This window comes from Mesoplodon mirus, assembly GCF_964341445.2.
Source record: "Mesoplodon mirus genome assembly, chromosome: 5".
Lineage (NCBI taxonomy): Eukaryota > Metazoa > Chordata > Mammalia > Artiodactyla > Ziphiidae > Mesoplodon > Mesoplodon mirus.
In genome coordinates this window covers 44584118-44599757 of record NC_138980.1, presented here as the reverse complement: position 1 = coordinate 44599757, position 15640 = coordinate 44584118, and the positions used below count along the sequence as shown (strand labels likewise).

General features: G+C 52.6%; 1 protein-coding gene across 3 annotated transcripts; it reads left to right on the top strand.

The window, feature by feature from the left end:
- Positions 1-4897: 4897 nt before the first annotated feature.
- On the top strand, positions 4898-15331 carry CCDC124 (coiled-coil domain containing 124). Of its 3 annotated transcripts, none has more exons than XM_082622518.1 (5): positions 4898-4957; positions 9853-10022; positions 13939-14128; positions 14650-14764; positions 14881-15331. In XM_082622518.1, exons 2-5 carry the CDS (start codon positions 9864-9866, stop codon positions 15086-15088), a joined length of 672 nt encoding a protein of 223 aa, XP_082478644.1. In that variant the 5' UTR covers positions 4898-4957; positions 9853-9863; the 3' UTR covers positions 15089-15331. The 3 variants fall into 3 exon arrangements, with proteins under 3 accessions (XP_082478644.1, XP_082478642.1, XP_082478643.1); XM_082622516.1 differs by having other exon boundaries at positions 4899-4957; positions 9853-10026; positions 13943-14128; XM_082622517.1 differs by lacking the exon at positions 4898-4957 and adding an exon at positions 5024-5230 and having other exon boundaries at positions 9853-10026; positions 13943-14128.
- Positions 15332-15640: the final 309 nt, after the last annotated feature.

Sequence of the window (15640 nt, the reverse complement as noted above, 5' to 3'; positions counted from 1 at the left end):
GTCCAGAGAAGAAAGGAGAACATTACTTTACAGAGGAAAGTGGGAAGTTGTGGGGGGGGCGCTGCTTTGAAGGAAAGTCCACTGGAGGAAAGCAAGAATTCAGGGTGGTGACAGTGGTGAGTTGTGGTAGTTTCTCATTGGCTGGGCTGTTGCTGGGCAAAGAAAAAACCTTCCTCCTGCTGGGGTAGTAGTCTTCTTCCTGCCCAGGAGTGTAAAGTAAGCTGCAACAGAAGGTATGTCTGTGAGAGGAAGAGCTCCGCCTTCAGGGCTTCCTGACTCCATTTTAAATGAGATTTCCCTCTGTTCATTTTCACAGGGACTTGTCTATCTACTGAAGCTGTAGGTTTCTAGAGCGTGCCAAGAATCCTCAGTTTAAGGTCTCCCAATGGAATGGATATCCAGTGGTCAGGATAAGATGAACTGTTTTTAATTGGGAAACACAGATCACAGAGCCTGATGAAACTCTTTCCATCAATACTCAATGGCAGGGACTTCCCTGGCAGTCCAGTGGTTAAGACTCCGTGCTCCCAGTGCAGGGGGCACAGGTTCGATCCCTGGTTGGGGAACTAAGATCCTACATGCCGCGCTGCACGGCCAGAAAATAAATTAAAAAAAAAAAAAAGATTCAAGGGCAGATTTCCTCTGATGACTTTTTCAGAACACTGTCTCTTGAGGTTTCAGGTGATGCTGGGATTGCTTACGTGGACAATGTGGAAAAGCAGCTTGCACGTGTCAGTGATACTGTGTGGGCATCCTCCGAGTCTCCTGCAGTGTTTAGTCACGTTAGCCTGTGATAGGGTAGACTTCAGGATTGGGAGTGGAACCATCAAATGCACGTCAGACTACTATTTACTCACAATGAGATAACTTGAGGGGTTTGATTTTTAGTGCCAACAAGGCTATCGGCAAGTTTAGACCTTGGAAGGTGGGAGATTTCTGAGATCTTTGCTATGTCTTGTTTTAGAATTCCATTAGTTGTTGAAGTCACAATATCCTGGCTCCATTGGGCTAAGTGAAATTTATCAGGAAATGAATTCCACTTGTTTCTTTTCTTTTTTAATGTGGTCCCTAGGAAGTATTAAACGCAATCAGTGGCCCACCTTACCTTTATTTCTAATGGATAGCACAGCTTTATAAGACCGCTCCCGAGTCAGGATAATTCTTTTATTTTATTTTTTATTTTTTGGCTGCATCAGGTCTTCGTTGTGGCATGCGGGATCTTCATTGTGGAGCATGGGCTTCTCTCTAGTTGCAGCACGCAGGCTTCTCTCTAATTGTGGCGTGTGGGTTTTCTCTCTCTAGTTGAGGTGCTCAGGCTCAGTAGTTGTGGCGCACGGGCTTAGTTGCCCCACAGCATGTGGGATCTTAGTTCCCTGACCAGAGATTGAACCCGTGTCCCTTGCCCTGAAAGGCAGATTCTGTACCACTGGACCACCAGGGGAGTCCTGAGTTGGGATAATTCTTTAACATGGGGAGGCAACTGTGGATTCTCCTTCTTTGAGGAGGGAAGAAGGGTGGCAGGGTTTAGAGTGTTACGGTGATGGAGAGTGACACTTGAAGGGGAAAACAGGAATATCTCGCAGGAGCTGAGAATGCTGAGTGTTTTCTATCTGAAGCGCAGTCTGCAGGCATGGGGTCCAATTAGTTGAGCAGAGATCCCAGAACCCAGTCACTGAAGCTTCCACAAATTCTGCTGCTGCTGCCCTAGTTCTTACACAAGGTTACTGAATCCTGGCTACTGAATCCAATGAAAGATTGAAATAAACAATGGTGCTGGACGACTCCCATGTGACTGAGTCAAGATCCCTACTGCCTCTCCAGCCCTTTCACTGAACAAAAAGAAAAGAATTTGTGGATCTAGAATCCAAGAAACAAATACTTTTGCAGCTACTTTTCGTAGCAATCTTTGTGCTTCTGCATGGCCACGCTTCTTGTAACCTGAAAAGTATACAATCATTGAAAGATACTTATCTTAGCAAATTTTACATCAGTACAACCAATGGAGGAATATGGCTCTCTTTTTGTCGCTTTTTAAAAAAAAATCCTAAATTTGGTAAATGAAAAAGCTCTCCTAACAGTTTGGAATTAATTAAAATTTGGAGAATTCTAGACAAAAAATTTTTTAAATATTTATTTATTTATTTATTTATTTATTTATTTATTTATTTATTTATTTATTTATTTATTTATTTATTTATTTATTTATTTATTTATTTATTTATTTATTTATTTATTTATTTATTTATGGCTGCATCGGGTCCTAGTTTGGGCATGTGGGATCTTTTGTTGCAGCGCACAGGCTTCTCTCTAATTGTGGGGGGCTTCTCTGTAGTTCTGGTGCACAGGTTCAGTAGTTGAAGCACAGGCTTAGTTGCCCTGCACGGGCTCCTCTCTAGTTGTGGTGCACAGGCTTAGTTGCCCTGCGGCCTATGGGATCTTAGCTCCCCAACCAGGGATCAAACCTGCGTCCCCTGCATTGGAAGACGGATTCTTAACCACCGGGCCACCAGGGAAGTCCCCAAGAACTCCAGACAAACTTGATGATACTTTTGTCCTTGCTTCTATAGGTGAAGGAACAAATATCTGTGTTAACCAATGGCAATCTCAGGATGCCCAACGAGAGTTGAGGCATAAAAGACATCTTCAGAGTTGTCTTATTTTGAATTTGCGAAAGGTAAAATCATGATGGTTGCTGGAGAAAAGATCTAAGTCATAAAGACAAGAAATATTTTCCCGGCAATAAACAATGGTTATGAGGGACTTAATTTTTTTCAAAAGTAAGGGATCTTTTCAAAAAACAATTTGGGAACATTTCATAAAGCATGAGTTAACAATATTTGGGGGACAAAAGGCAATGTCTGTGCATCTTAACATGAAGTAACAGCCACTTTACAGGGAAAAAAAGACCCAAATTTGAATTTTCCTCATTGTGTACATTATTCATGTAACAATTTGCAGTGCAGTATTTGTTAATATAGCTCTCTATGTGTGTATTTAGGCATACAGGGGTATATGAATATACAAATATATAATAGAGAAATAAAATTTATCATTGTATCAGATAAAACTGTGTGTGTCACATAAAATCTGCCTGCAGGCTTCTATAGCCCACTCTCAACACGGGGCACATCTTCCGGCCAAGGTTAGGATCATAATTTTTTGTATGACTTCCTGACTGTGAGCCCCAGGAGACCAGGGACTGTGTCTGTCTCATTCACTGCTATGCTCCTAGCACAGGCACAGAGTAGACTCTCAATACTTACTTGAGAATGTGAGCATCTAAGAGCTATAGAATGTCAGAACAATAGAAGTCAAGTGTTCTCAGGAGTGGGAGCCATGCCTTGTGGCCTGGGAGGTGGCATAAGTCTCCTTGTAGAAGACTTAACTTGTTCTGGAACGATTCACTTGACCTGCATCCCTCAGATATGTCAACAGACATAAGAGGCTCCCACCCTCAGGAAGATGTGACAAGCCTGGCTCTTTTTTTAAATTAAAAAAAATTTTTTTTTCTTTTTAAAACCTGGTTCTTTACCAGTAGAAGCTTAACTAGGTGTTGCCTTTGGCACTTTCACCCCCCACCCCATACTGAACAACAATAAATGTTTATGCTGAGCCCCTTCTTCTTGGTGACAAATATCATTCCAGGTGAAGGGGTTCCATCCTCCAGACATCACAGCCATAGGGGAGACTGAAAATAAACAGGTAAACCAACAAAGCAACTTGATGCTATGAAGGAAATAAAGAGGGCTGGGGGCAGCGTACCAACTATTGATCCTTGGGGAGGTCAGGGAGGTCTTTCTCAGGAAGGGATATTTGAGCCAAGGCCTGAAAGGAGTGAAGGGGTCATCCTTGCGTAAAGCTGCGGGCAGAGGGAACAGCACAGGCAAATTCCCTGAGGCAGGACTGTGTCTGGCAATTGGGAGAAAGGAGGCTAGTGTGGCTGGAGCTGAGAGAGAGTGGGGAAGAGGAGGGAGATGAGATGGGAAGATGGGGTGAGTCCTGCAGGGCAGTGGGGACCCACTCGAGGCTTGAGAGCAGGGGAGGTAAACAATCAGACTCAGGTGCCAGCAGTGTCACTGGGATTGCCTGTTGGAGTGTGGACTCCGTGGTCAACGCGTCCTGCCTAAACTGCCGCTAAATTCATGCCCTGCTTCTCTCTGTACAGCCAGGCCCAGTATAATCACTCTCAGCCCCCTAGTACTACCAGTTTTACAGATGAGGACACTGAGGCTTAGTAAATGCAGAAAATCTAAAGTATAGGTGCCTACGACAAACTGGTCCCCAAAACCTAATTGTTGAATAAAATAAAAGAGCAAGGTGTGTGCGTGGGTGGATAGCAATCCAGGAGGAGGGATTCCGAGTCCTTCGATTACACTTTGGTCAAATTCAATTCCTCTCTGAGCCTGTTTCCCCACCTGGACAGCGCGGAGTGTTAACTTCTCTGTCCCTTTCTTCTGCTCCCTCCCACTTCAACTTCGCAGGAGGGAGGCAGAGAATGTGGACTAGGAGAGCGTCTTCAAAGCACAAAGCGATGGCGAAGGGCTTCCTCCGGCGAAGCGCGCCTACTCACCACGCGCGGACCGCGGGTTCTGGCGCGCCCTGGCGGCCAAGCAACTCTTGACTGACGCCGCCAGACCCACATGTGAAGCCGAGGACTCATTTCATCTGGGCAACGGCCATCTTTGTAGAGACAATGGTCCAGATTGTAGTTTCTGCTCTCCTCTCCTGACTGGATAACATACGAAGTGAGCGCAAGGGATGAGGGTTTATAAAATATTCTCTTCTTGAAGACAAAAAGAAACGGCTAACGCCCTTGGATTGGAGACCAAAGCAGCACCTCCTCTACCAAGATGGCGACGGAGCCGAGACGTAATCAGCACGCGCACCCTGGGGCTCAACGCGCAAGCCCTGCTGTGACGTAACGGAGGTGCGACCGGGCCGGCGCCGGGGGAAGGAGGTAGGAGCGGCAGCGGCGCGGGCGGAGCCGGGGGGCGGGGTGCGGGTGGGCCCAGCGGGGCTGCTGGGCCTGGGACCACCTCCCCGGGAGGGCTGGAGATGGGGTGCTCGGAGACGGAGGCGCTTTTGACCACCGTCTCCAGGGCTCCCGCAGGGGCTATTCCCATTTCCCGGAGCGGACGATTGAGACCCAGAGGGACAGCGTCGTGCTCGAGGCCACCTATCTCCGGTCCTGCTCCTGAGGAGCTTACAGGCCTGGTGGTGACAGAGCTGGGTACGGACGTCCCTGGCCTCTTGCAATGGGATCAGGGCTGGGGAGAGGGACGACGGGCTGGGGGAGCCTAGAAGGGGTAGCGGGAGGACTTCCTGGAGGAGGCAGCGTTGAGTTTCATCTTTTATTCTCTTTCTTACTTTCACATCCAATCAACCACGAAGGTCTTGATTCCCCCCTAAGTGTACCCACTGCTTAGCCAAAGCCACTCCTTAGACCCCCTGTTTGAGCTCCATGCTTCTGTCTCAATCCTCCAGTTCACCTCCTTACCAACCAAGAGGGCTCTGACGCCCTCCGCACCTTCCCATACCCTGGAATACAAATCCCCTTCCCAACCTGCCTCCCCCACACCCCTGGGGGCTTGGATCTCCCCACTCCCTTAAGTCTTTCCTTTGATGTCTCCTCCAGGAGGCCCTTTGACACCCCCTCCCGACCCCTCCCCAGGCTGGGTCAGAAGCCCCCTCCCAACTTCCTCAGCGTCCATATGGCCCCATCACAGCTCTGATCTGGAGTTACCACTCTTATTGTCTATCTCCCAACCAGCCTGGGAGTCCCATTCTGTCAGGAAGCCCATCAGCACTGCCTCTTTCCCCAGCGTCCCACACATACTAGGTGTACAGTGCGTGTTTACTGAATGACAAAGTGTATGTGTGTGAGTGTTTATCAAACAGAGGAGGAAAGCTGTCTGTATTAGCTCTGGCTGCCATAATAAAATACCACCGACTGGGTGGCTTAAACAACAGATTTATTTGCTCACAATTGTGGAGGCTGGGAAGTCTAAGATCAGGGTGCCAGCCAGTTTGGTTCCAGATGCAGGCTTTCCTCCGGACCTGCAGACGCGCACCTTCTCACTGTGTCCTCACATGGTGGAGAGAGCAAGCTCTGGTGACTTTTTCTCTTCTTATAGGGACACCAGCTCTACAGCTAGATTAGGGCCCCACTCTTAAGACCTCATTTAACCTTTATCACCTTCTTACCGGCCCTGTCTCTCTTTTTTTTTTAAAGGATAAGGTACCATTTTTTTAAATTAGTTAATTTATATTTTGGCCGCATTGGGTCTTCGTTGCTGCGCGTGAGTTTTCTCTAGTTGTGGCGAGCGGGGGCTACTGTTCGTTGCGGTGTGCGGGCTTCTCATTGTGGTGGCCTCTCTTGTTGTGGAGCACAGGCACTAGGCGCACGGGCTTCAGTAGTTGTGCACAGGCTCAGTAGTTGTGGCTCACGGGCTCTAGAGCGCAGGCTCAGTAGCTGTGGTGCACAGGCTTAGTTGCTCCGCAGCATCTAAGAGGGATCTTCCCGGACCAGGGATCAAACCTGTGTCCCTGCATTGGCAGGCGGATTCTTAACCACTGTGCCACCAGGGAAGTCCCAACCCTGTCTCTAAATACAGTCATATTGAGGGTTAGGGCTTCGACATATAAATTTTGGAGGGACATAAATATTCAGTCCTGACTTGAAGAGGGGGTCAGAAAAGCCCTGTCAGGCTTTGGGATGGAATTGGGGGTCTTAAGCAACACGAGGAGGAGGAGATGCTGGGGCTGAGTCTCTGTGAGTGGGCAGGTTTTCACAGGAGGAGGGGACAGAGGAGGGTGTATCGGGTGAAGGCATAGCAAGAGCAAAGGCTCAGAGGCTGGAGAGGGAAATGAGTGGGAAGAGAAGTGAGAAGCTCAGTTTGGACACAACACAGAGTGTGAAGTAAATACCGAGGGAACCCTGGAAATAGATGCTTGTTCATTCATTTGCGCAAAACATTTTTTGAGCCCCTACTCTGCAGGGCACTGACTGAAGCAGTCCCAGCCCTGCCCTCATAGAGCTCCCAGCCTGGTGGGGAAGATGGACATTTGTCAAATAATCCTGTAAATGAACATAGATAGCAACCTAAACAAGTACCTCAGAGAGAAGTTTATGGTCTGAGAGTCAGGGGGTGTGTCAGGGAAGGCTTCCTGGAGGTGGCAACACCTGAGCTGAGCCCTGAAGTTTAAATAGGAATTAACTGGGTAAAAAGAGGAGCAAAAGTGGTGGGCAGGGCAAGTGCAAAGGCCCTGAGGTGGGAACATGCTTTGTAGGCTTGAAAAAAGGCAAGGAGGTTGGTGTGGCTGCTGCTGAGAGAGTGAGGGGGAGATGGAGGGAGAGGTGGCATGTGGGGAGTTTCCTCACCTGACACTTAGACTGTGACCCCCACCCACTTCTTAGTGCTCTTCTGGGGAATCCAGGTGAGGTTTTCTGTTGTGTACATTGTAGATGCTCAGTAATGAATGCTTGCTTCAGGGGGCCCAGGAGCAGCTGGGAGAAGTACAGGATCAGGCTGGCATATCCAGCCCCGCCGTGGCAGCTCTTGCATCCTGTGCAGGGAGGGACTGGAATCAACCCCACTTCTCAGATGAGGAAACTGAGGCTTAGGGGAGCATTTCAGCCACGATTGCAGAGCCAGGACTCAACCCTGAGTCTCCTGGGTCCATTGATCTCCCTTACTTTGCCCTGCTCTGCCCCATGGGATTCGCTCCCCAGCCGCAGCTTGGAGGGACGGCCTCTCTGTGTCACGTGAGGGGCACCAGTGGCCTCAGAGACCTGATCTGCAATGATGTTCCCTGAGAGGCCAGCTGGGACCCTGTGGTGGGGCATTGGTTAGGAGGACGGAGTTGGGACTGAGGGGCTGGGCGTGGGTTGGAATCCAGGCCCCTCCACTAACCCATGCTGTGGCCCTGAGCATGTCACTTACCCTCTCAAAGCCTCAGATTCTTCATCGGTAAAATGGGGAGAAAAGTACCTGGCCTTGCTACTGCTGGGGGATGACATAGTTTAGACTACATCAGTCAGTCAACATTCCGGTTATTATTGCCCAACTCTGTCTGACTCCAAACCTCTGGCTCTGCCCATTGCACCATCGTAATTCCCTCAGCCCCTCGCCCACCCACATGACAGCGTAAATCAGAATGTGTTCATGCCCTGCTCAGAGCCGCCTAACAGTTCCCTGGTGCCCAGAGAATAAAATCCTTGCTCTTTCTCATCCCTCCTTGTCAGCCTCACACCCTCCCACTCACTCTCTTCCCTCCCCTTCCCCCTCGCTCACCCACACCGGATTCAGTTGCCTCCATGCAGCCTGTAGCGCATGGCCTTGTTCCTGCCACAGGATCTTTGCACATCCTGTGCCTTCTGCCCAGAAGTCTCAACCCTTCATCCCCACCAAGCTGCCTCCAAACCGTCCTTCAGGTCTCAGCTTGGCTGTCACCTGCCAGGGTTGTGAGAATTCACAAGACGCTATATGTAAAGCATTTAGCCCAGCATGCACGACCGCTGCAAACAGGAGCTGATAGGGCTCAGAGATGGGAGCCCCCTCCCCCATAAGCCACACAGCTAGGAGGTTGGTGTGGGGGGTTTGCCTGAGTCAGGATGGCCCCCACATTCTTTCCCCTTCATTTTCGATGCTGGGCCTACTTCTCCAAGGTTCAGCAAGGGACTGAGCTGGAGAGTCTCAGCGGGGAGAGGACAACCAGGAGTGAGGGACATCAGCCCATTTCCCAGATGAGGAAAACTGAGGCCCAGAGAGCTGAAGGCTTGCCCTGACCGCACAGTGCTTGTGTCCTCAGTCAGCACTCTGGAGGTGGGGTGATCTTAATTTCTTGGCTTCCCTTCCTCACCTGAAAGGCAGGCTTTGGAGGTGAGACTCCAGGCTCAGCCCTATGCAACTTAGCCAGGTACCTTGACTTCCCCACCTTCGAAAGGGAATAAGGACAGTCCCCGTGTTTAAGGCTTTGAGAGTATTCAATGTAGTTGGGCCATATAAGATGCTTAGTAGGGGACCGGGTGTGGGGAGGGTGGCACCTCCCATTTGGTGTCATCATTTCCCCAGCACCCAGTATGGGACTCACACAGACCAGGTGCCCACTGGACAACAGCTTTACGATTGTTCTAAAATCTCCTGGCTGTGCGAGCCTGGGCTGGATCATTGGGAACAGTTCATGGCAGCTGCTTACCCAGAGCAAGGGGGATTCGGCCTCAGGGCTGTGGGGCCGGGACACAGGCCTCATAGCCGGCAGAGTGGGAGGGTCCACACACAGACTGGCCCGCAGGGATCTAGAGCAACATGACTTGTAAGAGCTGAAAAGTAGAAACAACCCACGTGTCCATCATGGACAGATGGATAAACAAAATGTGGCCCATCCATACAATGGAATATTATTCAGACATAAAAAGGAATGACAGATGTTCAAACCTGGATGAACCTCGAAAACATGATGCTGAGTGAAAGAAGTCCAGAATAGGCAAATCAATAGAGACAGAAATTAGATTAGTGGTTGCTTGGGGAGGAAGGTGGGGGAGGGACTGCTCATGGGGACAGGTCTCCTCTGGGGGTGATGGAAATGTTCTGGAACTAGATAGAGGTGATGGTTGCACAACATTGTGAGTGTGCTAAATACCACTGAACCGTGCACTTTACGATGGTTCATTTTGTATGATGTAAAATTCACGTCAGTAGATTTTTTTAAAAAGAGCTGAATAAATCCAAAGCCCTTGTTTTATAGACAGAGCTATTGAGGCCCCAAGGGGGTCGTAGCTGCACAGGTGTGAGTCTGGGGCTGCCAAGGGTGGATGCCCCAGAGTCACTGGTCCCTGCCCTCCACTCACAGCGTTCTGAGGGATGCCCAAGAAGTTCCAGGGCGAGAACACTAAATCGGCAGCGGCCCGGGCACGGAGGGCTGAGGCCAAGGCAGCAGCTGATGCCAAGAAGCAGAAGGAGTTGGAGGATGCCTACTGGAAGGATGAGGACAAACACGTCATGAGGAAGGAACAGCGCAAGGTGGGTGGGCCCTGGGCTCCCATGCCCCACCCATGGGCAAGGTGGTTGGGCCCTGGGCTCCCATGCCACCCATGGGCAAGGTGGGTGGGCCCTGGGCTCCCATGCCCCACCCATGGGCAAGGTGGGTGGGCCCTGGGCTCCCATGCCCCACCCATGGGCAAGGTGGGTGGTCAACCCAGTAGAAGGTGGTGAGAGGCCCCTGGGTCTTTGGCCTGAAGGGTGAGGAGTCATTGGACATGGAGCAAGGGCAAGAAAGGAGACAGAGACAGAGGCAAAGTCTCATGCAAAGGCCCTGGGGTGGCCAGGACTTGGCACATTTAGGGAATGGCAAGCCCTCCACGAGCTTCTTTCTCTCCTTGTGATGCCAGGGCTGGTCTAGCCTGGCAGTACCTCACTCTGGAGCGATTTCGCACCCAGGGGACACTTGACAACATCTGGAGACATTTTTGGTTGTCACAACTGGCAGCTGGAGGGTGCTACTGGCATCTGGTGGGCAGAGGCCGAGGATACTGCTCAACACCTGGCAGTGCACAGGATGGCCCCACAGCAGAGTGAGTCCGCCCGACTTCAGCAGTGCCGAGGCTGACACAAGCTGATAGATCCTGTTTCTGACCTGCTGACCTGGGGCCTGCAGGCATTTCCAGGTGTTTATAAAAACACAAAAGAGGGCAAGGATGGTTGGCTGTCTCCTGCCGGGCCGCAGCGCCACACACACAGTGGGTGCTTAATTGGTGTCTAGGAGTGGTTCAGGGCTGATGCTGACCCTCTTGGCCCAGTAGGTGGCACCAGAAACCATTCTTAGCCTCTTCTAGTCCCCTGGGCTGGTGAGAGGCTCCAGCTGGGACTGTTAAAGGTTCTGGAATAGCAGTGGTGACACACCATCCCTGCATGCCCAGTTCAGGGGGCGCCTGGGCACTTTTGTGAGTTTTTCCCATTGTCCTTCTGTGCAGGGCTGGATCCTGCCTTGTTTTTAGTTGGAATTGAATATCACTGGTTCCCTCCCCTCAGCGTCCTCCATGTTGCACTGGGTCCATGGAGGTCTTTAAATTTTCTTTTTGTCTGTCAACATTTTGACAATATAGGAAAGTTGAAAACCCAAAAGGAAAACTAATGTCTGCCAAGGATCCATTATCTAGACAGAAAAGCCAGAGACCTTTCCACAGTCCCAGAGGCAGCAGCCCAGCCCAGGGCCCCAGGAGCCCTCCCCAGGCCTGCATCTTGGGCCTCGATGTCATCCCCATCCTCTAAATGAGGAAACCGAGGCACAGACAAAGCAGGAAGTCCAGGTCACAGGGCTGTGAGGAGGGGCTGGAGCCAGGCTGGCGCTAGCTGAAGCCAGGGATCTGCCTTCTGGTTTGTGATGAGGTTTGACTAATAGCCTTGCAAGCGTCCATGCCCCAGGGGTGTGGCCCAGGGAGCATTTGCCTGTCCACTCACCTGTGTAGCACACACCTGGAAGAACACACAGGGCAGAGGTCCGACAGGCAATAGGGGCCAGACAGGCTCTCAAAGCTACTCGACCCTATTGCTGTAGCACAAAACCACCATATGCAAATAGGCTAAAACTTTACCAAAACAGGTGAGGGCCAGAGTTTGCCAACCCCTGCTCTCTAGAACATTCCCAGCCCCCATGCCCCTCCCAGGCAGTCCCCCCTCCTGAGTGTTTTTCTTTTTTTTTTCCGGCCATGCTGCAGGGATTGAACCTGGGCCACAGCAGTGAAAGCGCCAAATCCTAGCCACTAGACCACCAGAGAACCCCCCTTCCTGAGTGTTTTACCTGGAGCTATTGATGGTTCTCCTTCCCCATGGGGTGGTTTTCTGGGTTTTGTTTGTCCCTCTTCCTGCTGATGGGTGAGGGGGACCCACAGTCTACACAGCACACCCGGTCCCTCTTTCTTTCCTTACGTGACAGCTGTTTTAAAAAGATACTGTTTTTATGAAAAAGAAACAAATCCACGTTTGTTCCAAAACACTAAAAAATCCCCAGCATCTCCCGCCCATGTGACACCAAAGGCTCTTCTCACCCAATGCCATACCCTAAAGGCCATGTCCTCCATTAAATGGGATCACACAGCCAGATTTCTGCCAGCCACCAGGCATCAGCCTTGGGCTGGGCCGTAATTCATCGCCCCGCCCAGAGGTTGGCATTTCGTTTCCATTTGTTCCATATTAAGCAACTCAGCAATGAGCACCTGACTCTCTGGGTTCCATCTCAGTTATTTATAAGGCTCATTTTTGATGGCTCCAGAATATTTCGCCGCAGCCTCATCCTTCACCCATCACCAGATACTGCCAAGTGCTAATTGGCCTTTATAAAAAACTGCGAGCTTCTTTTTCAAAAAAGTCTGCCGAATATCAAAGTATAAACGCTCATGTTCCCGCCTCAGTCCCATGTCCCTAAGACTAATGGCCCCATTCTGCATGTCCTTCCTGAGATTGGAGCCTTCTGGAATTCATTCACTCATTCATCCAGCCCACTTTTACTTAAGCACCTACTGTGTGCTGGGCCAGGGCCTGCCTCCTGCCTCAGGGATTAACCAGATAATCGGAAGACTAGAAAACAGAGGTTTGTGGAACACAGGAAAGAGCCGTGTGGTAGAGCAGAAGGACAGAGAGCCAGGAGCTCAGGATGAGCCAGAGTTAATCAGGAAAGGAAGCTGGCAGTGGTGCTCCAGCAGGGTAGAGCAGCTAGTGCAAAGGCCCTGAGGCAAGGCCGTGCTGTGGACAGGGTGAACATGGGCTGTACACGCACCATGTGGTCATGGAGCGTGGTTGGGGAGCCTCAGGAGGACATTACCTCTGACAGATGGGGAAACTGAGACTCAGCACGATGGCCCTACCCCAGGTGTCTGACCACAGACATGGGATCCTAGCAGCTGTGCCCAAACAGCCTTGATCTTTAACTGCCACCCTCCCTGTCCCCCCCGCACTCCAGCTTCTTTCCTATCATGCAGGCAGGTTGGAGGTCAGAGGCCCAGTACGTGTCCTCAGGAACCCCTTTTCTGGGGCAGTTAGCCCTGTCACGGGGGACACTGCAGGCATAGGGCCTGTCCCTGAGGCCTGGCGGGCAGATGGCAGAGTTGCAGGCAGTGAGTGGGCGGGTGGGAGTGCCTTCAGTACAGGGCCCTTTGGGAGTGCTGGCGGGAGGCAGCAGAATATTCCAAGCCTACGGCCACACAGCCACACTGCACTACAAAGGAACCAGGACCTCGCTCTGTCCCTGGGGCAGTGGAGGGGCAGCGGCCAAGGACAAGTCCTACAGGCCACATGTCCCCTCGACCAGCTGGCATCCGAGCCTCCCTGGGGAGCCAAGGTGGGATCAGTCCCAGCCCCTGTGACGCTCAGCTGAGAACACTTCGATGGTGCCTCCCAAGGTCTCCTGGCTCATAAAGCCAGAAGCGCTGTCCCAGCTGGCAAATGGGTACAGACCCCAGTGGCTCCTGTCGCCTTTGGAATCCAGTACAAACCCCTCCCCATGCCCTTGAGGCTCCCCATGGTACCACCTCTGCCCTCCCCACGTCTTTGTCCTCCACACTTCTCCTTCCTGCAGCCACACCAGCCTCTGTGCTGTTCCTCTGTCATGCTAGGTGGTTCCTGCCTCAGGACCTTTGCACCCACCATTCCCACCACTAAGGACTCTCCTCTTCCCCAGCTCTTTTCCTGGCTGGCTCCTCCTCCAGCCCAGGTATCACTTTTTCTTCAGGAGCCATCCACCCACTGCCTTGGCCAAGGTTTCCTGTTGTTCCCTAGTCATATAGGATGGGAGCCCCCAGGTAGGCTCATCGTGCTCCCATCCGTGTCCCCTACGCCCATCACGGGGTCTAGCACACAGCAAGGCCTTCATCCACACTGGTTGAGATGGAAACTGGACCCCATGCCGGTGGGACGGGTCCACTCCTGACTCCCAATCCCCCAGGAAGAGAAGGAGAAGCGGCGCCTGGAGCAGCTGGAGCGCAAGAAGGAGAAACAGCGGCTGCTGGAGGAGGAGGACTTAAGGCTTAAGGGCAGCAAGACCCCGCGAGTGGCCACCTCCAGCAAGGTCACCCGCGCCCAGATTGACGAGACGCTCCGCCGAGACCATCAGCACAAGGAAGCCCCGGACCCAGGTGGGGGCCTCGGCCCACTCTGGAGCTGCCCTTTTACCTGATAAACAATAGGCAGTGGGCCTACCCCCTGGACTGAGTCCAGACCCCCCTCCTCACCTCCAGAGAAGCTGCCTGGGCTCTGCAAGGTGAAGGGTGGGTGGGCGGTGTCTCTGCAGGGCTGGCTCTGATCACAGATGCCATAGGCACACACGTGTGTAATTACTCCGGGGTCCCCACAGCTGATGTGGTGCCCCGAGGTGAGGAGACAGCAGCCACGTATGAGGTGCCTCCTGTGTGGTGGGCTGCAGGGAAGTTAGTTTGGGGACTGGGCGGGCAGGACTGGCCCATCCCGAAGGTAGGACTGGGCGGGGAGCTCAAGTTGCGTTTCCATCCTCCCGCATCCCTCTCTGCCTGCCTGCCTCCCTCCCTTTCTCCCCTGCTTCTTCCCCTCTGGTGTCTCTCATCTCCATGGAACTCTTCGTCTCTGCTTATTTCTCTCTGTTTCTGGTATGTCTCTGTCCCCCGGCCGCTCCCGCCCCCAGCCGAGAAAGCCAAGAGCCACTTGGAAGTGCCGTTGGAGGAGAATGTGAACCGCCGCTTGCTGGAGGAGGGCAGCGTGGAGGCGCGCACCATCGAGGATGCCATCGCAGTGCTCAGGTACGGGGCAGAGCCTAGGTCTTTGGGGTGGGGCTTGGGGCCCGGAGGGGAGCTTGAGCCTCTGGGGGCGGGGCGGGCCACGCCCCAGCCCCCCTTGACGGCTGCGTCTTTACCAGCGTGGCGGAGGAGGCGGCAGACAGACACCCTGAGCGCAGAATGCGGGCGGCATTCAATGCCTTCGAGGAGGCGCAGCTGCCCCGGCTCAAGCAAGAAAACCCCAACATGCGGCTGTCACAGCTGAAGCAGATGCTCAAGAAGGAGTGGCTGCGTTCGCCGGACAACCCCATGAATCAGCGCGCCGTGCCCTTCAACACCCCCAAGTGAGCCTGGAACTGGGGGAGACGCCCCGTGAGCGGCCAGGGTCACGACCCCACACGCCCTTCTGCTGGGTCAGCTCTGAGGGTTACAGAGATGTCTGGGGGCCACAGCGCGTGTCCTGGGGGCTAGGAGGCATCACTGGCCACACCTCCCGCCCGAGGGTCCCTGCTCCAGTGACACCCCTCGCCCTTCCCGCACGCGCCAGTGCCCTGGGGCTGAGTGCACAATAAAGGCAGTCGGTGAGGCAGAGTGTGCGCTTGAAGTCTACGTGACTGGGTGGGTGGTGGGAAAGAAGGGCTGGAATGAGGTGGAATGCACAGGCCACAGCCAGAGAAGACAGGGGCCCCCAACCGCGCTCCTGTCCTAGCAGCTAGCTGAGAACTGTGCTTGGCTCCCGGCTGGGCCAGTTATCCAGTGAGAGACCTGTACCATCATCCCCTGAAAGCCTTGCTGGGGGTAGCTCAGAGAGGTTGAGGCACTGGCTCCAGGTCACACAGCATTTCAGAGGCGGAACCAGAGGAGAGCTGGAGGCGAGTTGTTGGCACCCTGAGATTCTGG